This window comes from Bos grunniens, chromosome 5, assembly GCF_055505025.1.
Source record: "Bos grunniens cultivar Pamir isolate PY7600 chromosome 5, Bosgru_T2T1.0, whole genome shotgun sequence".
Classification (NCBI taxonomy): domain Eukaryota; kingdom Metazoa; phylum Chordata; class Mammalia; order Artiodactyla; family Bovidae; genus Bos; species Bos grunniens.
Genome location: NC_141169.1, coordinates 40,564,166 through 40,587,764, shown reverse-complemented (window position 1 = coordinate 40,587,764; position 23,599 = coordinate 40,564,166). Strand labels below are relative to the sequence as shown.

General features: G+C 36.6%; 1 protein-coding gene across 3 annotated transcripts in view; it reads left to right on the top strand.

Annotated features, from left to right (window-relative positions):
* Positions 1-23,599, top strand: part of CNTN1 (contactin 1) — a 420,540-nt gene that overhangs the window by 321,298 nt on the left and 75,643 nt on the right. For all 3 annotated transcript variants that reach the window (XM_086403896.1, XM_086403897.1, XM_086403898.1), the window contains 2 exons: positions 11,741-11,890; positions 23,319-23,389. In XM_086403896.1, the coding sequence (XP_086260022.1) occupies positions 11,741-11,890; positions 23,319-23,389 (221 nt within the window). The remainder of the gene's footprint in view (positions 1-11,740; positions 11,891-23,318; positions 23,390-23,599) is intronic.

Genomic DNA, 23,599 nt, shown 5'->3' with positions numbered 1-23,599 from the left:
AAACCTGTATGCAGGTCAAAAGCAACAGTTAGAACTGGACATGGAACAACAGACTGATTCAAAATTAGTAAAGGAGTACATCGATGTTGTATATTGTCACCCTGCTTATTTAACTTCTATGCAGAGTACATCATGCAAAATACTGGGCTAGATGAAGCACAAGCTGAAATCAAGATTGCCAGGAGAAATATCAGTAACCTCAGATATGCAGATGACACCACCCTAATGGTAGAAAGCAAAGAGGAACTAAAGAGCCTCTTGATGAAGGTGAAAGAGGAGAGAGTGAAAAAGCTCACTTAAAACTCAACATTCAAAAAGCAAAGATTATGGCATCTGGCTCCATCACTTCACAGCAAATAGATGGAGAAACAATGGAAACAGTTACAGACTTTATTTTCTTGGTCTCCAAAATCACTGTGGATGGTAACTGTAGCCATGAAATTAAAAGACTCTTTCTCCTTGAGAGAAAAGCTATGAAAAATCTAGACAGAGGATTAAAAAGCAGAGACATCATTTTGTTGACAAAAGTCCGTCTAGTCAAAGCTATGGTTTTCCCAGTAGTCATGTATGGATGTAAGAGTTGGACCATAAAGAAGGCTGAATGCCAAAGAATTGATGTTTTCAAACTGTGGTGTTGGAGAAGACTCCTGAGAATCCCTTGGACTGCATGAAGATCAAACCAGTCAATCCTAAAGGAAATCAAGCCTGAATATTCATTGGAACAACTGATGCTGAAGCTGAAGTTCCAGTACTTTAGCCACTGGATGCAAAGAGCTGACTCATTGGAAAGTACCCTGATGTTGGAAAAGATTGAAGGTAGGAGGGAAGGGGAGGACGAGATGGTTGGATGGCACCACCGACTTAATGGAAATGAGTATGAGCAAACTCTGGGCGATGGTGAATGACAGGGAAGCCTGGTGCACTGCAGTCCATGGGGCCACAAAAAGTTGAACACAACTGAGCAATTCTGTATATAAGTTTATGAAGTTCAAATGAATTAGAAACAAGTGAAACATTTCTATTACATTATGCTTGTGAGTATAAGAATTATTTATAAACATACTTGGCAAAATCCAACCATTTGAAAAACAATTTTTTAAACCATTTAGATATTTGATAAAATAATGCACAAGCAGTTTCTGCTTCTCCAAATAGAATGAAAATGGATGACAGTAATAAAACAGTAGATGATCTTCGATATCCAGTCAAATTGATGTTAATTATAGATACTGGAGAGCAAATGAAATACACACATGTTTAAAATTTGGTTTGGCTTTGAGAAAGGAATAATAATTGCAATCATCTCCATTAATTGTGTATGCTTACTGTGTAGCTCAATAAAATATGCTTCTCACTAAAAAAAATTATTCTATTATAAATTATGTTTCATGAGAAGGAAGACTTTTGTTTGATTCACTATTCTATCCTTAGCAACTAATTAAGGCTTATAAAGTTCATTCATTAAATGTATACATATTGAGCTGCCATCGTGTATCTGAATCTATCCTAGATGCTGGATTCATAATGGACCAGCTGTGAGTAAATGAGAGAGGGAAAAAAAAGCAAAAAAAAAAAAAAAAAAACCAAACCAAACGCCATAGCCCTATCTTTAAAGAGCTTACTTTCTACTAGGAGAGATTGTAATAAGCAACTAACTAAAATGTAAAGTAAGTCACATGGTGTTTAGTGCTAAAGAAAAACAGAGAAGGGAGATTGGGAAACAAAAGTTGCATTTGAATAGGGTGCTTCTGATATTAACATAGATGCTTCTATTTGTTATGGTTCCTGTTTCCATGTTATATCTTTTACAATTGCCAACCTATTTGTATCGTTGAATCTAAAGTTTATTTTCTGTTGACAGCATATAGTTGGATCTTATTTTATATCTAGCCTACAATCTCTGCCTTTTGATTAGAGTATTTAATCCATTAACATTTGATGTTATCACTGGTGTAGTTGAATTTATATTTGCCTGATATTTTTGCCTTCTAAATATTTCATGTTTATGTCTTTCTATTCCTTCTTTATGGCTTTCTTTTGCATTATGAATATTTTCTAGCATAAAAATTTAGCTAATTTAATGAAATTCTCTAAATATAAAACCTTAATGATTAATCATTAGAGTAATCAGAGCTTACCTGATTTACCTGAGTTTATCAGAATAATCTTCATATTTTTACCGATAATATCAGTGAGATATAGAAACATTGCCTTAAAGGGTGGTCTCTCAGCACTCTTCTGCTTCCAAACTTTATTGAATACATCTGGTGAAGCCTACAAAAAAGAACTTGTCAACAGGAAAAGACTCTCCTTTATTTCCCATGGATTCAAAAAAGTCATGCCAGCATGCACTCTGTCTTTAAATATCTATGAAAAGTTAAACTGAGTTTTTCTTATGAACATTTGTGACTACTTCCTCCTCTTCCCATGACTCTATCAATGATGATTTAATTCATTAGATTTCCTCACAAATTCAACTCTCTGATGGGCTCTGCAAAAACTATTATTATTTATATTATTTTATATATTCTTCTTGTTAGTAGTATCAGTATTGTTCTCTTGTGATTGTGTCCTAATGTTTTAGCCATGTGTTCTGGGAAACAAACTCACTCAGAAGGACAATGCAGATAGTGGACTGCAGTTTATTACACCGGTGGGCCCAAGGCAGAGTCTCCCCTTAGCCAAGGACCCCGACCAGTTTTTGTGAAAACCTTATATACCCTAAGTGTGCATGCTCAAACCCACCTCCCCAAATTCTCTGAAACTACTCTGAACAAAGGAAAAGAAAGATACAAAGTTAACCTGTGATTCTCGTATGCCTTAAGCCTAGGTAGTTAACAGTGGACAATTATCAATAGGCCTGTGGTCATACCCCAATAAGCATAATGGAATTTATGATTCTATTCGGTTACACAGATAATTAGGGTATTCTTTTAGGTGAATAGACTCTCCACCTAGGTGGAGTATCTAGATACAAGCCCTGGGGCTCTCCCATCCGGGGGGTCTGGTTTTCCAGTTGGTATGTCATTTCCATAAATACTGGGCATATAGCTCAAAGTCCACAGTCCAGCCCAAAATGGAGTCCTGCTTTCAAGATGGAGCCTGTTCTGTCTGTTTCCTCCTTCAATAAATAGAAGTGAAAAATAATTTTGGCAACCAATGCAGAGATAAAACTCACATGGTTTTTATTTATAGTGGTGTCCACTGAAGACAGGAGGTGCCAAATTAAATTCAGTTTTATGAAGGTAATTATTTTAGGTGTCCAATAGGTATTTTTCAGATACCAGCTTTCAACATTCTAAAGATTAAATTTAGGATAATGACATGAAATAATGGAAAGCACATCTTTCCAAAACAAGCTACTGTAAGTATTACTTTTCTCGAGCATTTTTGGGGATGAACGACATAAATTTGATACCATTCCTAGAGTTCCTCGAGATGCTCAGGTCAGATTTAGAATGTTATGTTGGATTATATGCTACTCCTTTCAGAGGAAAAATTATAGAATACTTCTGGTGATGGTTTGTGTGGAAGAGAAAGGTTGGCCAGAATATAAAATGGCCTGGAAACTGTGCTATGAGGAACAATTGAGAGAATCCTGGATATGTTTTCAAAAAAAAAAAAAAGAAAGAAAAGGAAGAAAAATGTCCTTATGTTTAAAGTTCCATCATATGGAAGACTAGAATTGTTATAAATCTCTGCAATTATCATCTCAGTACATAAATGTTTCTCTGAATTTTAGTTTATTTCCTCAGAATAAACATTTGTAATTTAAATTATTGAGTGTAAGCATGCTTAAGCTCATGAGTTATACTGCAAAATTACACTGTAGAAAGGTATAAGTTTTTACTTCCACCACCAGTATATGAGTTTCTCTTCTACCACATCGCTACTTAGTATTTAGTATTTTTTTTAAATCTTTGCCAAAGTAATAGTTTAAAAAATGAAAAAAAGAATTAGGCTCCTTGTAGGAGATTGCATTTTAAAAATTTACTATTTTCAAAAAAAAAAAAATTTACTATTTTCTTGATGCTTTCCTGTAGCTTCACTTTTGTTGTTCTCATTTCAAATATAAATTTCTGGGTTTTTATGAGGCTACATGCAAATTTTCCCTAGAGAAGAATCAATGAAACATACACTCTGGGATGCCAAAGTGCAATCTACTTCTCTTTCTCTTCAAGGAACTTTGTCACACCTCTGGCTCCTCCCCGAGTCCTGCCAAATGGTCTCTGTGTTGGGTCTAGAGCCTCTAACATCACACAGAGTAGTTGTGTCAGTGCCAGAGAGAAGCCTTTAAATGCCCATTTTCATTTTCAAACAATGGACTAGTTTTTTTCAGCTAGAATCCCCAAGTGGGTAATGGTTTCCAGGTACTTTCAAAAACTTGTGTTTTAGATTGAAATGGAAGTTCCTGAGGATTTGAATTGTATTTAAATCCTGAGGAAATAGCAGCATTTACTATGGCAACATTGGAGAATCTAGAACAGGTGATACATTGCCTGGAGTTATTTTTGAAACATCTACTTTTTCTTAGTCTGGAGGTCATTCTGTGTGTTTCTGAAGCTGCTCAAAGAATTAATCAATGTGGCTTAGAAGGCACAGCAATACAAAGCATATGACAAAGCACCACAAACCAAAACCTTGTAACTTTTGGCCTTTCAATACCTATAAGGCTTGCTTCTCTTTTCCTCCAAAGAACAGTTAGAATTTGTCTTTTTAATTCTGGGCATTATGGGCTAAAACTATTTGAAAATATATCTCTACATTACTGCTCAGGGCTGGTTATCAAAATAAGACCTTCTAAAGAAGGGTCTTTTGATCTGAGTGTTAAAGTAAGATTTATGTCTCCTATTCTATATCCTTTTGCAACCAATCTAAATACCTGTCAGGTTAATATACTGTTGTAGACACACGTTCTGGGAAACAAACTCACTCAGAAGGACAATTCAGATAGTGGAGTGCAGTTTATTACACCGTGGGCCCAAGGCAGAGTCTCCTCTTAGCCAAGGACCCCGATCAGTTTTTGTGAAAATCTTATATACCCCAAGTGTACGTGTTCAAACCCACCTCCCCAAATTATCTGAAACTACTCTGAACAAAGGAAAAGAAAGATACAATAAAAATTAACCCGTGATTCATATGCCTTAAACCTGTGATTCGTATGCCTTAAGCCTAGGTAGTTAACAGTGGACAATTATCAATAGGCCTGTGGTCATACCCCAATAAGCATAATAGAATTTATGATTCTATTTGGTTACACAGATAATTAGTGTATTCTTTTAGGTAATGGAGAGTCTAGATACGAGCCCTGGGGCTCTTTCATGGGTCGGGGGAGGGGGTCTGGTTTTCCAGTTAGTATGTCGGTTCCATAAATACTGGGAATATAGCTCAAAGTCCACAGTCCGGCCCAGGATGGAGTCCTGCTTTCAAGATGGAACCTGTTCTGTCTGTTTCCTCCTTAAATATAATATTTTACCTTTGTTTGTTTGTTTTTTTTAAACAGAGAGAAGCTTCTGACCTTATACAGTTAAAAATCTGATTTTCTACACTGTTATCTGTAAAAAGTGACCTGACTCAGAACTGACTCAGTTGAAACTCAGGAACTTGAGCTCTCAGTCCTAATTCCGGGTACTTGCCTCTGTTGTGCAAAGTACTCACCTCTCTTTCTGACCCCAGAAATAGCAAACAGGTAGCAAGAGACTTGGCTGAAGAAAGGTGACACAGAGTCCCTCTGCTCCTGATTATTGTCCATTTGGCTAGGGGCATGAAATGCTTTCCAAAGGAAAGATGACCTTTGCTTCCAACCTATCTGTGTGGGTGGTTTTGGAAAAATAAAATACATCCAGTAGCTTCTACCAAGGCTAAAGGGATTGGATAAAATTACAAGAGGTACAAATCCTTTTATAGGAACATCTAGGGATAAGAATAAAATAAATAAAAATTAGGTAAAACAGTAGCAGTGGAGGAGAGAAATCAGAAAGGACCAACTCAGCGTTAAAGAGAATGGGAGAGAGCTTAAGAGAATGGAGATGAGCTTTATCCTCTGCTTTAGAAAAGGCAGGATAATTTATGAGTTGAATATAGATATAAAAGCCATAAAGCATGGATATTTTTTGGAGGGTTCAAGTAATATAATGCCCTCTTTTCTACTACCAGTAGCCTGCCTGATTCAGGGTTGAAGGAGAAAATAAAGTGATTGTTGTACACATGGTTGTGCTGAGACATTGTAAACTCTCAGATCAGATCAGATCAGTCGCTCAGTCGTGTCCAACTCTTTGCGACCCCATGAATCGCAGCATGCCAGGCCTCCCTGTCTATCACCAACTCCCAGAGTTCAGGCAGACTCATGTCCATCGAGTCAGTGATGCCATCCAGACATCTCATCCTCTGTCGTCCCCTTCTCCTCCTGCCCCCAATCCCTCCCAGCATCAGAGTCTTTTCCAATGAGTCAACTCTTCGCATGAGGTGGCCAAAGTACTGGAGTTTCAGCTTTAGCATCATTCCTTCCAAAGAAATCCCAGGGCTGATCTCCTTTAGGATGGACTGGTTGGATCTCCTTGCAGTCCAAGGGACTCTCAAGAGTCTTCTCCAACACCACAGTTCAAAAGCATCAATTCTTTGGTGCTCAGCCTTCTTCACAGTCCAACTCTCACATCCATACATGACCACAGGAAAAACCATAGCCTTGACTAGACGGACCTTTGTTGGCAAAGTAATGTCTCTGCTTTTCAATATGCTGTCTAGGTTGGTCATAACTTTCCTTCCAAGGAGTAAGCTTCTTTTAATTTCATGGCTGCAGTCACCATCTGCAGTGATTTTGGAGCCCAGAAAAATAAAGTCTGACACTGTTTCCACTGTTTCCCCATCTAGTTCCCATGAAGTGATGGGACCGGATACCATGATCTTCATTTTCTGAATGTTGAGCTTTAAGCCAACTTTTTGACTCTCCACTTTCACTTTCATCAAGAGGCTTTTGAGTTCCTCTTCACTTTCTGCCATATAAGCACAATTTCTGTATTTGTATTTTGTTTATGATTTCTACAAATATTTATCAAGTACTTTTACCTACAAGACATCATACTAGGTATACGAAGCCCTGAGTGGCCCCAAAATATGATTAAGAAGTAAAAGAAACACAAACATATATATGGAGATATATATATCCATAAATCACAAATAGGAGTAAATAAGTGGGACATAGAAATATATTATGAGTATGGCCTGGTATGGACATAGCCAATCTTGAGGTTCTAATTGTAAAATGATGAGCTGGGCTGCTTAGCTCAAGACTGGACAGGAAAAAAATTAGAAAGCAAACTTTTAAATCCTGTTCTTGTGATGTGGTATGAGTCAAAAGTCCTGACCCCTTCTGGGGAAGGAAAGCAGGCCAGATACAGAACCACATTTAATTCTAGATACATTTTTCTAAAATAATTGGTATTAGTCATTTTTGCTAGATTAGCCCTATTACTTATATAAATGGTTTTATACAGGGAGTATTGTAAAGATATGCCAAAAACTTTTTTGTTTTAGATACTTACCATCTCATAGGTGCTGATGTTAGTGTATATTAATAAGAATGAACATAACTGCTTTTTGTTCTTAAAAAGAGGAGCTTTTACACCTTTAGCTATATTTGTAGATATATTATTAGCTTATTGATATCAAATTCCTTCTTTAATTATTCATAAGGTACATCTTGAAAGTCTATCTTCCTAACACCCACTTCCAATTTCCTGTTTTGAAAGTCATTTGCATCACTGGGCCAAGGGTTTCCCACTGAGGCCTGATCCTCTCATGGTTGTAATGTAACTCCAAGGCTCTTTGCTTGTTCTTCTTTCTTTACCTCAGACTTCATTTAGTCACAAATCTTACATCTTCATCTGGAATCTAAAACTTACCCTAAATTGACTCCAGTTGATTTTTCTTTATCTCTCACCATTCTTCCAAATATTTTCTGTAGTCAAGTATGACTTTCTACTCAGGACATACTCCTGAGCTTCCACTTGTTTGGAGCTATTTTAGTATTGGACCTTCATGCATGTTTGGAGTCAGTTTATCAGCTGCAGTTTTTACTGCACATCCATCAGGGTATTCCTGTTCTGAGCCAGACTTCACCTGCCCCTACCTGTTGACTGCCCAGCTGCTTGGAAAAGCCCCAGTGTAGGTTTTACCATCTTGAGAGCACCATGTCCTTGCCAAGAATGGCCCTTTAGAACAGTTTCAACATTTCCATTCTTCAGACATTTAAATGGGGCTGGGGTTTCACAGCATAAGTAGCAGAGGAGAATATCCAACTGCCTCCTTGACCCTTCTGTTATACTTTTTAACTTGTACTTTCCAGATTTACAAACTCACAGATATTTCCATCAGTCTCTGCCTCTAAATCTCGGTATTAATTCCCTAGGGCTGTCATAACAGTGAAGGCAATGGCACCCCACTCCAGTAGTCTTGCCTGGAAAATCCCATGGACAGAGAAGCCGGGTGGGATGGGGTCGCTAAGAGTCAGACACGACTGAGTGACTTCACTTTCACTTTTCACTTTCATGCATGGAGAAGGAAATGGAAACCCACTCCAGTGTTCTTACCTGGAGAATCCCAGGGATGGAGGAGCCTGGTGGGCTGCCGTCTATGGGGTCACACAGAGTCAGACACGACTGAAGCGACTTAGCAGCAGCAGCTGTCGTAACATGTTACCACAGATTTGGTGGTTTACAACAACAGAAGTACAAAATCATGGTGTTGGCAGGGCTGTACTGTCTCCAAGGATCTCAGGGAACAACCCGTTTCTTGTCTTTCCCAGCTTCCAGAGGCTCTAAATACTCCTTGGCATGTGGCTGCTTCACTTCGGTTTTTGCCTTTGTGTTCACATTTCGCCCTCCTCTTCTCTATGTTTCCTTGTTGTGTTTCTCTTATAAGAACATTGGTCATTGGATTTAGGATCCATCTCGACAATCCAGGATGATTTTAGCTAAAGATTTTTAACTTTGTTTTAGTCTTAAAATTAAAATGGTTGATAAATTCTTTGCAAAACAAAGTCACATTCAAGGTTCTGGTGATTTGAACATAGACATATCTTTTGGCAGGGGAGGGACAATCACCATTCAAATCATGGAAGCTCAAAATCATTAAAAGGCATCTAGTGAGGAAGACTCTGTTGTTAAATCACTGCAGTCATGTCTGACTCTGTGCGACCCCATGGATGGCAGCCCACCAGGCTTCCCCATCCCTGGGATTCTCCAGGCAAGAACACTGGAGTGGGTTGCCATTTCCTTCTCCAATGCATGCAAGTGAAAAGTGAAAGTGAAGTTGCTCAGTCGTGTCCGACTGTTCACGACCCCATGGACTGCAGCCTACCAGGCTCCTCCATCCATGGGATTCTCCAGGCAAAAGTACTGGAGTGGGGTGCCATCCCCTTCTCCAAGAAAGACTCTACCCAGTGTCATAACAATGAGCCCTGTGTTTTCCCTTTCTCTGTGAAGAGTCCTGCACATTCAAAACTTCATCTTCCCTCTTCCAATTACCTAAAATTTGTTCTTATGTATATGAAGTAAGACAAACAGATTCGGATATGGTGTGAGAGTGTGGTGGAGGAGATAGAAGATAAAGAGGCAGAATTAAAACAGGCAAAAGCAAAGCCAAAGTTTTCATCAGAATGTCAAAAATATGTCAAATATATAAAACAAGTCCTTAACAAAATAAGACATTGGATGGTAAAATTAGTGTCTAGGAGAGTTCTGCCGCATGTGACAACGTGACACATGGGATAGGCTGAGCTGTATAGGAATTTGTCCAAAAGTAGAAACTGACACTGTGATGCTCAGCATTTATGGTGGCCGTTGGTACAGTATCTTAAAAAGCTACGTATTCATGGTCTGCAGTGTTACATAAAGATTTAGGAATTCCCTAAGTAATAAGATAATGAGTCATATGCAAGCCTAAGGGAACACATTTTTCAAATAAATGATGTACATCTGTTTTATATGCATATGTATGTGTAGATTGATTATTAAAGACATGTGAAAGTATTTTGTTGTTGTTTAGTGGCTAAGCCATGTCCAATGAACTATTGCTTACCTGGATTAATACATAAATAGATAAATAAGTAATTCCTATCTATGGGATTTCCCAGGCAAGAATACTGGAGTGGTTTGCCTTTACATTCTCCAGGGGATCTTCCCAACCCAGGGTTTGAACCCATATTGACAGGCAGATTCTTTACCGTTGAAGAATTTTTTAGGGAAGCCCTAAAAAATATTTTAGGAGAACTAACTTATTCAGATGACACCATCCTTATGGCAGAAAGTGAAGAGGAACTAAAAAGCCTTTTGATGAAAGTGAAAGTGGAGAGTGAAAAAGTTGGCTTAAAGCTCAACATTCAGAAAACGAAGATCATGGCATCTGGTCCCATCACTTCATGGGAAATAGATGGGGAAACAGTGGAAACAGTGTCAGACTTTATTTTGGGGGGCTCCAAAATCACTGCAGATGGTGACTGCAGCCATGAAATTAAAAGATGCTTACTTCTTGGAAGGAAAGTTATGACCAAACTAGACAGCATATTGAAAAGCAGAGACATTACTTTGCCAACAAAGGTCCATCTAGTCAAGGCTATGGTTTTTCCTGTGGTCATGAATGGATGTGAGAGTTGGACTGTGAAGAAAGCTGAGCGCCAAAGAATTGATGCTTTTGAACTGTGGTGTTGGAGAAGACTCTTAAGAGTCCCTTGGACTGCAAGGAGATCCAACCAGTCCATCCTAAAGGAGATCAGCCCTGGGATTTCTTTGGAAGGAATGATGCTAAAGCTGAAACTCCAGTACTTTGGCCACCTCATGCGAAGAGTTGACTCATTGGAAAAGACTCTGATGCTGGGAGGGATTGGGGGCAAAAGGAGAAAGGGATGACAGAGGATGAGATGGCTGGATGGCATCACCAACTCGATGGACATGAATTTGAGTGAACTCCGGGAGTTGGTGATGGACGGGGAGGCCTGGTGTGCTGCAATTCATGGGGTTGCAGAGTCGGACACGACTGAGCGACTGAACTAAACTGAACTGAACTTAAAATAATGTATGGTCCTGCCTTGGTTGTATGTTTTCTAATACCTCAACTAAATAAGCAATCTTGAAGCATATCTTACCCCTAAGGTATAATTTACCTGTTAATATCTAGTAGCATAAATTCTGAATATTAAATAAATCTGAATGAATTATTTTAACATTAATAACTGCCCCAAATGATTTGGGTTTAAATCTAAAAAGCTTACAACAAAAGGGTATAAACATATAGGTACTGTACTAATCAATCATTTGCTACCTATACACTATATCAGTTTGAGTCCAGAAAAATTTTATCTTCCTGAATCATACCCTCGGGTCAAGAATTTTTCTGGATTCTGTCTTCAGAATACATATTCTCAGTGTTCAGAGTGTAGCCGGTGGACTAGCAGCAAAGACCTGAACTGGGAGTCAGTTAGAAGAGCAGAATCTTGGTGCACCTGGCCTATACTTACTAAATAAATGATACATATGTGTGTCTGTCTTTCTAGGGTCTAAGATTTTCTTAAGGACCTCTCTTCTTACTTCTTTAAATGTAATTAACATTTTGTCATCCTAGTTTTTATTTATATTTGACTTAGTGGAATATGTGCCATTTTCTCAAAAGAGTAAAATAAAAATAGGGAATTATAAGAGTGATATTACTCAACTAATATTCTCTATTTAATATTTGTTTTATTTAGATCCCCCAATTATTGAAGGAAACATGGAGGCAGCAAGAGCAGTGGATTTAATCCCATGGATGGAATATGAATTTCGTGTGGTAGCAACCAATACTTTGGGTATAGGAGAGCCCAGTATACCATCAAACAAAATTAAAACAGATGGCGCTGGTATGTAGAAAAAACGTTTTAAAATTTTAAAGTTTTATAAATTCAGTGACACTTTAATACATAATTGAACATATTTGGAAATAATGCTGTGAAGTAAGTAATTAAAAATGTATATATATATGTATATCACACATGTATGCACATTATGCGCCAAGAAGTCAAAAATCAAAAGAGAAGATATAAAGCTTTAAAATATTTGTACATAATTAATGGGAAAGAGGTAAATAGAGGCAAGTCTGTGATCCTCTAGACACTACTTAAATGAATTTGGCGTTTAGAATATAAGTGAAGGTGTTAGTCTCTCAGTATGTCTGACTGTTTGTGACCCCATGGACTGTAGCCCACCAGGCTCCTCTGTCCATGGAATTCCCCAAGTAAGAATACTGGAGTGGGTTGCCATTCCCTTCTCCAGGGGGTCTTCCCTACCCAGGGATCAAACCCGGGTCTCCCACATTGCTGTCAGATTCTTTGCCATCTGAGCCACCAGGGAAGCCCATTTAGAATATAAAATTTAATGTAAATTGTGAATCTTAACCAGGCAGAGTCATGTAGACAGTTCCCTTGATCTAGAAGGCTCACATTTTTTTCTGTCTTTCAGAGACATTTATAACTGAATGGTCACATGGATGGAAGTATGAGCAGGAGAGTAGGATGAGCAGGCTGTGGAGAGAAAGTGAAGGACACTCTCAAATCTGTACACCTGGGGAGTCAGAGCACCTTAGAAATAGTTATAATATGTTCTTTTGAGTATTAGGTGCCACTCTAAATGTGCTCTTTTCAGCTCAACCATAGCTATTCTTCCAATTTAGGTCCAATTTTTATGCTGAACACCAACTCCATTTTAATAATTGTTCATACAAGAAATATTCCACTCTGTTTTCCTTCTCCCTTGCATTTCTGGGCAAAAATATTGTTCTGATTCTAATAATAACTTTTCTTCATCATTCCTTGTCTATGAAAAAGAAAATGTTTTGTAGACTCTCTGAGTTTGTTTATTTTTACTATGCCTTGCCAAACTTCAGTGCTTTATTTGGGGAAAAATATTTTAAATGGATGACAGAACACCATTAAAATTCTGCTGTGTTATCTTAATAACATTTATCCATTTCTGGCTACATCAATCCCTTGGCCTAACTTCTAAATATAATTATGAATTGTACTGTCTGTAGTTTTTAAAGCTAAATTATTCACGGAGACTGCCATCAGTAAACTCTGTCTTAAAGTTTCATGTAACTTCATGTAATTTACCAGATAAAATAGATGATTCTATAATAAAAGAAGAATAGAAACACTAAAATACTGATCTATGCTGAGTATTTTCACATATATTTCAGTTAATTCTCCTAATAATATTTTGAGGTAGGTATTATATTGTTTTCTGAATGTTGAGCTTTAAGCCAACTTTTTCACTCTCCACTTTCACTTTCATCAAGAGGCTTTTTAGTTCCTCTTCACTTTCTGCCATAAGGGTGGTGTCATCTGCATATCTGAGGTGATTGATATTTCTCCCGGCAATCTTGATTCCAGTTTGTGTTTCTTCCACTCCAGCGTTTCTCATGATGTACTCTGCATATAAGTTAAATAAGCAGGGTGACAATATACAGCCTTGACATACTCCTTTTCCTATTTGGAACCAGTCTGTTGTTCCATGTCCAGTTCTAACTGTTGCTTCCTGACCTGCATACAAATTTCTCAAGCGGCAGATCAGGTGGTCTGGTATTCCCATCTCTTTCAGAATTGTCCACAGTTTATTGTGATCCACACAGTCAAAGGCTTTGGATAGTCAATAAAGCAGAAATAGATGTTTTTCTGGAACTCTCTTGCTTTTTCTATGATCCAGCGGATGTTGGCAATTTGATTTCTGGTTCCTCTGCCTTTTCTAAAACCAGCTTGAACATCAGGAAGTTCACAGTTCACATATTGCTGAAGCCTGGCTTGGAGAATTTTGAGCATTACTTTACTAGCGTGTGAGATGAGTGCAGTTGTGCAGTTGTGGGATATATGGGGAAACAGTGGAAACAGTGTCAGACTTTATTTTTCTGGGCTCCAAAATCACTACAGATGGTGACTGCAGCCATGAAATTAAAAGACACTTACTCCTTGGAAGGAAAGTTATGACCAACCTAGATAGCATCTTCAAAGGCAGAGACATTACCTTGCCAACAAAGTTTCGTCTAGTCAAGGCTATGGTTTTTCCTGTGGTCATGTATGGATGTGAGAGTTGGACTGTGAAGAAAGCTGAGTGCCAAAGAATTGATGCTTTTGCAGTGTGGTGTTGGAGAAGACTCTTGAGAGTCCCTTGGACTGCAAGGAGATCCAACCAGTCCATTCTGAAGGAGATCAGCCCTGGGATTTCTTTGGAAGGAATGATGCTAAAGCTGAAACTCCAGTACTTTGGCCACCTCATGAGAAGAGTTGACTCATTGGAAAAGACTCTGATGCTGGGAGGGATTGGGGGCAAGAGGAGAAGGGGACGACAGAGGATGAGATGGCTGGATGGCATCACTGACTCGATGGACGTGAGTCTCAGTGAGCTCTGGGAGTTGGTGATGGACAGGGAGGCCTGGTGTGCTGCGATTCATGGGGTCGCAAAGAGTCGGACACGACTGAGCGACTGATCTGATCTGATCTGATCTGATTGTATTGTTGTTATTGTTCAGTCGCCCAATTGGGTCTGACTCTTTGCAACCCCATGGACAGCAGCACACCAGGCTTCCCAGTCCCTCACTATCTCCTGGAATTTGCTCAACTTCATGTCCATTTGATAGGAGATGCCTTCAACCATTTCATCCTCTGATGCCCTCTTTTCCTTCTGCCCTCAAGCTTTCCCAGAAGCAGGGACTTTTCCAATGATGCAGCTGTTCACATCAGTTGACCAAAATAAAAGCTTCAGCTTCAGCATCAGTCCTTCTAATGAATATTCAGGGTTGATTTCCTTTAAGATTGACTGGTTTGATCTTGCTGTCCAAGGAACTCTCAGGAGTCTTCTCTAGCACCACTGTTCAAAGGCATCAATTATTTGGCCCTCTGCCTTCTTTACGGTCCGGCTCTCCACAACCCTACATGACCACTAGGAAGACCATAGCCTTAACTATACTGACTTGTGTCTGCAGAGTGATTTATCTGCTTTTCAACACACTGTCTAGGTCTGTCGTACCTTTCCTGCCAAGAAGCAATTGTCTTCTGATTTCATGGCTGTGGTCACTGGCCACAATGATTTTAAAGCCAAAATAGAGGAAATCTGTCATTGCTTCCACCTTTTCCCCTTCTATTTGCCATGAAGTAATGGGGCCAAATGCCATGATCTTAGTTTTTTAATAGTTTTAATGGAAGGTATTATAATCCAATACTCATTAATAAGCAGTAAACTCAGAGACACTAGATAGTTTGCCTAGGTTGATATAACTATATTCAATATTCAGAATTCAAATCCAGACCTGATGCATTCAACTTTCTCTCTTAAAGGTGGTTTTTCAAGCAGGTTTTAAAAGCACAGTCATTTATATGAAACTTTATTAGTGTTCTAGTAGAAATTCACATTTCATTCTCAATTACAAAAATATATGACTTAAATACCATTTTTTATTTGCCTTCATATATCCACCTATGAAATGAACACAATTGCTTCTTTTACTCTACCTCACATAAATCTCATTAGGATACAGAGATAATATAAATTGCAGCTTTAGAGAATGCAGATACCAGATAGCCAGGACCCTTGAGTTTGCTTTTTATTATTAAAGCCTCCTATGTTTGTAATAGAACCTTCTATGTGATGAACTGAACACAGTTGTCCCTTCTTAAAAATCAAAAATAAAAAGGAACTGGGACATTATCTGACTGGTTGTTTAAACCACATAATTCATGCTGAGAGATCATGTACTTGCTTCAACAAGTATTCATTTTCTAAATAAAATTGCAAAAATATCAAATGATTAAGTCAGTCAAAATAAACCAATTTCAGTTAAAAATTATAACAGATTTACCTCAGATATCAGCTTTTTTTTTTTTTTAATTTCATGGAGCTTGATTAATTTTCTGTCCTATATTGACCAGCAAAATGTGAATTAATTCTAATCCAAAAATAACATGGTTCATGGGGAGGGAAGATATTTTCTCTGGCACTGACGATGTTAGTAGACCCTCCCTTTTCCTTCTGAGAAATTTTGTTACCAAAAAATTATTTATTTCAAAACTTATTGCTTTAGTATACTTTGGTTGATCATTTGGTCAGAATTATCATAAGAATTTAGATTTTTTATTTTTTAATCTCAGTGTACAATCAATTAAATGAAATATGTTTTTAAGAGCAACAATAAAAATGTTCAGAAAGAAAGATTTAATCTAACTCTTTCATATGTGAATCTCTGAATATAATTTATATTTAATATCATATTTAGAAGACTAGAATACTTTTTATGTCCATTTTGCCAGGAGTTTTCATGTAACTCTGAAGACTTTCCAACCTTAATGTTTTCTTATCTTTAGAAATGCTGGGAACAATTTGTTTCAGACTGATATCAAACCTAAAATTTTGGTAAGGTTATTACTTTCAACCAATAACTTTTGGCATCACCTTCATTAAGTATCACCTCTAACATTATGTTTGCTGAAATGTATTTTGTTAAGGACTTAATTCTCTCTCTAGTATGCTAGGAAAACAACTTCTCTTAAAAGCCTTCAAACACAAAACAAACACATGAAGTAGTAACAGTCTTATTCGCAATGCAAGATATGACTCTATAGTGATATAGTGAAACGATGCATTCCTTTCAATTGTGAAAAAATAAAGCCTATACTCTGTAATACATTTGTTAACCTTTCGTAAGAAAATATTTTAGATCCTTTATTAATCAACGTTTATGCCTACTATCATTTAGGTACTTTCTGTGTGTTATCTCAGAGTGCTAAACTCTCTACTTTCATTGCTCCATTTAATTCCCACAATAACTTTATTCACTTGTATTATTATTTCTGATTTACAGACAAAGAAGTCAATATCTCATTCAGTTAATGTGAAGCAGAGCTGGAATTCAAATTAAGGGCTTTGTAATAATAAAAGCTTTGTTCCTAAACAACTTCCTACAAGAACAATGTGCAGTATTAAAGCTCTGGGACATTGATCCTTTAGTAGAATATTGGTTCCATCATTTAAAATCTCTGTAATTAGAGGCACATTACTCAAACTCCCTAAACCTCAATTTTCTCATCTCTAAGTGGAAATTATTTTCCTTATGAAATCTTATAATGATTAGAAACATGTAAGGAAAGCAAAGTTAGTACTTTCAAGTACATAATATTTGCTGAATCAAATTTTTATTATGTTCTCAATGCTCATTTTATGCTTTAATATGCTTATAAGAAAATATTATCTACTCTGTAATAAATCACCACATTTGGCAATGTTTCCATTTTTCTAAACATAGTAGAGGATCATATAATCTTACAAGAATATGTCTATATATTTAATACAATAAAATTCAACAGACTTTCTCTTTAATTTCTGTTTTTTCTTTCATCTTGTTTTTGAAAAATTGAGTATTCATAAAATTGGACATTTATATTTTTTATCCTTACAAAACAATACTTTCTGAAACACGGGGTTATTTGTCTTGTCATGTACCATTATATCAAGTCTCTAAGAGATGCCAACATTTGTTATATGAGATAAAGGCTAGTTTCCATTTGATGGGAAGGGTACTGTGTGGCTCATTATGCTGACTGAAAGACAGGACATTATCTAGTGTAGCATACACCCTCATCTGTCCAATTACTTAATGTTAAGATCGCAAGGCACAGTTGGGTATATTCTTTGGTTTCAGACAAGTGCATTATAAAATGGATGGTCCCAAATGAAGAATTAGAAGATGTGTTTGTAACCCATTTAATTTTGACTGTAAATGAGAGATAACAAAAGCATCCTTCAAAGTGATGTGTCATTGTAAGACCAAACCCTTATGGCTAATAGCTCTGCAGGTACAGTTGGCAAGTCAGTATCCTAAAAGGGTATACTCAGGTTTGCTTTGAAAGCTTTTGCCATTTATTTACCAGATACAACTAAGAAGGAAAAGAGAAAAAATACTATAACACTGGAATCAACACTTTCATACCTTGTTTAAAACTTTAATTTCATGTCCAATGAAGCTCTTCTGCTCTTTCATATACTTTTATTTTTTAGATATGTTTGATAAAGGAGAAGAATGGTATCAAGAACATATTTAATAGCCAGTAGGATGCTATATTAAATTCAGTAGCTGTCACTAATAATACAATAGAAAAATCTTGTTTTAAAAGTGCTAACCTGAGTATCCAGCTAGGTGTGATACATAAAAATCCTTTCGAAGTTCTAGATGAGTCTTAATACACTGGGCTTTCTTACATTCATTCATACTTTCATCTGGTCCTTCCCTCATACCTCAGTTGGTAAAGAATCTGTCTGCAGTTCAGGAGACCCCAGTTGTAGAAGGGATAGGCTACCCACTCCAGTATTCTTGGGCTTTCCTTGTGGCTCAGCTGGTTAAGAATCCACCTGCAATGTGGGAGACCTGGGTTGGATCCCTGGGTTGGGAAGATCCCCTGGAGAAGGAAAAGGCTACTCACTCCAGTATTCTGGTCTGGAGAATTCCATGGACTGTACAGTCCATGGGGTCACACAGAGTCGGACACGACTGAGCGACTTTCACTTCACACATTCATCCAGCAAACTGTTACTGGGGATTTTTTAATACATTGTAGATATTTAACATATGAGTTAAAACTAGTTGTACATATTTAGCTTGTACTATATTAGCATCTTCAGGACTGAAATCAGATTTTATTCATATTGTAACTTTAGTGCTTATCACAGCATAGTATCTATATCTGGTACTTAAAATTATTTGTAGGAAAAGAGAGGAACAAGAAGGAAAAGAGGATGGTTCTGGAAATTGTAAGTGAATAGAGGATAATGAAAAGAAAAGTAGTGATCAAAGCTATAGTGATAATTGTATATTAAAATTTAGAAAAAAAATAAAATTTATACAAATCCATTAATAAATGCAATTTGTTTTGTTCAAAATAAAGTTAAAATATGCATTAGATGCTTTTGTTTTTAATACAGTGAGATAAACTTGGGAAGTGTTCATTCTTTCACTTAAATGAAATATCCATAATTGGTCTGAGTTCTTTATATTAATAATAAATTTACTATTTATTATGATTATTTCAGTTCATAGCATTCTTTTCTGCCCATCTGAACTTGCCCCAGATTTCTTGTTTTTAGACTAACATTCCACTGAGAAATTAACAAATTTACTCTGTCACATGCTTTTAAATTTCCTGTTTGACAGCAAAATTTAGATTAATAAGCAAACAACAAATTTGGCCTGATAAGCCCTAAAGACATTAATATATTTGTGAACTATCTCAGACCCTATATCTCTTTTATCTGATGCGTGTGTGCTAGATTGCTTCAGTTTTGTCAGACTCTTTGCAATGCTATGGACCATAGCCTGCCAGGCTTCTCTGTCATGGGATTCTCCAGACAAGAATCCTGGAGTGGGTCACCATGCCCTGCCCCAAGGGATCGTCCTCACCTGCAAAGAGCATCAATTTAACATGGTAGATGCATTAAAATTGTTAACAATATGCTCCACCATCAGAACAGTAGATCATGGGTTATGGGCAACTCATTTGAATATCCAAACATGCAGTTCATTTGATTTTATTAATTTTTTGACTTTATTAATTTTATTAATCTCTTCAGAAAGAAAACATATTTACAGATAGAATAAAAGCAGATGTAAGACTTTAATCGCTTTGTTTATCTAGACTCTAGAGTATTACTTGCTATTTTGAATTTCTTACTAAAAAATTTGTTTTAAATCACAAAGAAATTCTGATGCAAATTAAAATAAGAAGCTATTGGGTTAGCCAGGAAGTTTATTCAAGTTTTTCTGGATGATATTATGGAAAAACCCAAATGATCTTTTTTGATCAACCCAATACATCCATGGTAACTTTATCTCTGTAAAAATAGCTATTTAAATTAAAGCAATAATTAACAAGAACTGAATAATCAATATATTCTGTCAAGAGCCTCTACTCCATGATTTTTATAATTTAGAATTGTGTCCCAAGGTGATTTGCATATTGTTAAATAAAATGCTAAAGTCCCCAAAGGTACTTCTATGCAAATTATTTAAGTGCTAAACCTAAAAGTAAAATTGACAGCATTAGTTTCATAACATAGGAAAGATGAATCAGGGTATTGGCTTGATTTTCTTTTTAAATATTTTCTAGATCTACAACTAAAATTCAAAGCCATCCTATAAACATCAACAAAGAATCCCTGTTAGACTGAAATCATGGCAAAAGCGTGAATTAAAAAACCTCATTACCTTTCATTGTTTATTTGTGATTAATTCAAGAACTTTATATTTTTACAAAATATTTATTAAAATTATTTTTAATGATTTATCATTAAGAGAATGCCTAGTTTGTTCACTGTTAAATGCCCTGGAGCCTAAAGTTAAATAAACTTCCTTGTGCTCAGGGTAATTTACTTCCTTGAACAGAATCACTATTTGGCCAAGTCCTCCTGTTTCTGCAGGACTAAATACAAACACAGAACTAGTTGCTCAGATTCATGTCAGATGTATAGGTTATATGTCCAATTCCCTTGTGAAAAAAATGTTCCTTAGCTGCTAAATTTACAACTGAACATTCAAAGCTCAAAGGAAATTAAATCAATTATTATTCCAAGTAATGTATATGACACTCTATTAAGAGATACAGCTACCTTTATTTCTGAGTGTTTCTTTGTCTTGTTTTCAGCATATTGAACTCGATAGGTGATCTTTGAAGAGCAAAATTATCTTTAAAATAAGTGTTATGAAATGGGAAAAACATTCACTATAACATAAGCAGACTCTATTTTTAGATCTTTTCTAAATAAGAAAGGTTCATATTGATTATAATAAAATGGATTATAGTGAAATGCTTTGGCAAATAATACTTGCCCTGATGAAGGCAATACCTGATTCAACAAATTTCAGTATAATAAATTATTCTGGAGTTACTTTTGAAACTATTTGCCAGTCACCACAATATTTATACTTAAACACACAAAATTTGATTTATTCATTGATTGCAAGACAACATGCTTTTTGTTTCTCTATAGCACGTAGAGTTTGGGCTTCAGAACACGAGTTACGGAGTTTAAAGAATTTCCAAGAGTATTCTAATGTTTCAGCCTTCAATATATGTAAGGTATAGTTCAGACGAGGCAATGAAGAAAGGAAGATGACCTTAATGGAGACAGATTACCTTTATTCAGGCAAGGAGGGACGATAGTCCGTCTAACGACCAGGCTGAGCGGTGCGGGACTAGGGAGGCTTCATATTTAAGGGGAGGTTTTGCAGAAGTGATTCGGGAAGATTTAGTCAGGCGGGGCGTTCTGGGTAATCTTTAGCTGAGATGGCAGTCTGCTGATAAACAGGGGCGGCGGGGCGGGCGGGGTTCCGGGCAGCGGATGGAGGGTCCCAGGCTGATGCAGTCTGCCCTGAGTATCAGGGTGGGACTTAAAGTTTAGTTTTGCCATCCCGGAAGTCAGATGGTTCAGCAAGGGCCCTTGAGGTTATCTTCTTTTCTAGGCCTGAGGACTCCTTTAATATGTATTTCATCTAAAGTGCTACAAGTAAATTAACTTTTAACACCCCCATGCACTAAATTTAATTTCTAACTCTCATGTGGTTACAGTTGAATAAAAAAATCTCTCAAACTTCACATTAATTTCTTAATCTGGAAAGTAAACCATATAATTTTATAGATATAAAAAAATAGCTTCCATTTTGTTTGTTTCTGTATAATTACTGTACATAGTTCAGCAAAGAATTTTCATGACTAACATAGAGGAAATTTTGAAGTATTTGAGAATCACAGTTACATTAGGATCTGTAAATAAATACTCTCTCCAAGGTGTTGCTGTTTCCTTTTGAGAGGACTGTTTGGAAAGTCAAGGAAGAAATGACATTTCATCTGTTCTTTAAAATGTTAAGAGAACTGGGAATAATATCTCAGACTGAGTCATAGCAGTTGTGTGGGAAAATGTGTGTTCTCAGTAAAGACACAGTCTTCTTCCATGTAGTTGGGTAGCTGGTCTCCAAGGGCTTGAAGTACAGGAATAAACTGCTTTAATATTTATCTGTACAACTCCAATTAGATGCAAATCCAATAAGATGTAGCCTACAATAAGACAGTATTTAATCTTATTTTTTAGTCATGTTCAACTGTTTTGTAATCTATGGACTATAGGTTTTCAAATAAATAAAACATGGGAAGGCAAATCTGCTTCACTATCTTTTGCTGAAGTAAACCAGCACATTCATTTTGTCCATGAGATTTCCCAGACAAAAATACTGAAGTGGGTTGCCATTTCCTTCTCCAGGGGATCTTCCCAACCTAGGGATTGAATCTACATCTTCTGCATTGTAGGCAGATTCTTTACCAGTGAGCCACCTACAAATCTAATAATATATAGCACACATCCTGAAGGACTTCCAAGGAGAGAGAATAACTTGGAGAAAAACAAAGAAGCCATTGGACTTGGTAGTTAAAAGCAATTTTGTGATTTTTGAGAGGGTGATTTCAGTAATATGAAGACATAGAAAACAGATTATGCATCATTAAAAAGTGATTATAGAGTGAAGTACAAAAGTAATCATGTATCAGTTCTTCTTTGCACCTCAGTGACAGGAAAGGGTGAGATGGCTTGGAGGTTAAGTGTAAAGCAGTATTATAGGATGATTTTTAAGGCTGAGAGGTTACAAAGGATAGTCACTACAGTAGAGACTGAAAAATTGAATGATGTTATAAAAAGATAGAAGTAAGGGAGAAGAACCCTGACAGGACAGGGTTCTCGAAGAGATTTAGGCATTGAAAATGAGAACACAAAAACAGTATTAGATTTGTAATGTCTCCAAATATCTTTGGGAAGTACAATCCTATGTTAATGTGCATGTTCCATTTCTTAACAGTTATTTGTAGACTGAGGCATGAAACTAACCCAACAGTATGTTGTTAGAAGTTTATAGAGTTCAAAACAAGAGCTGTGAAATATTTTCCCAACAAAATGAGTCCAGTCTTTCAAAGTCATATTAAATGAAAGGACACAGAAAAAATTTAAAAAGGGAAGGCAAATTTGCTTCACTACCTTTTAATGAAGGAATCCAGCACATTTCATGTAGCACTGAATTAATTTTTATCTTGGCAGAAAATCAGATTATTATAGCAAATCTGGGGCATTGTCATTATAATTGAGTGTATCGTGTGCAGCTTGTCTTTTCTAGTAAAAGGAAAAAAAATGTGTATGGTTTCTAAGTGAATAAGAAATCTAACATCAGAAAAAATTACATGGCCTCTCTTTTGTGGTTTTATTTGTTTGTTTCAGCACCTAATGTGGCTCCTTCAGATGTAGGAGGTGGAGGTGGAAGCAACAGAGAACTGACCATAACATGGGCGGTAAGTGTTAAGAAGTTGCACATGTAATTTGTTGCTTTACCTACACTTAATCTCAAACCCATTTTGTTTCCTGAAATAAAATAAAAGACAATGCCTCAAAAACAAATAAGAATAAATTACTAAAATTAATTTTTTTCTCCAATGCATGCCAGATTTTGCCTAATTTACTATGGCTTAGTGTGCCATTCTTATGCAAAAATAAGTTATTGA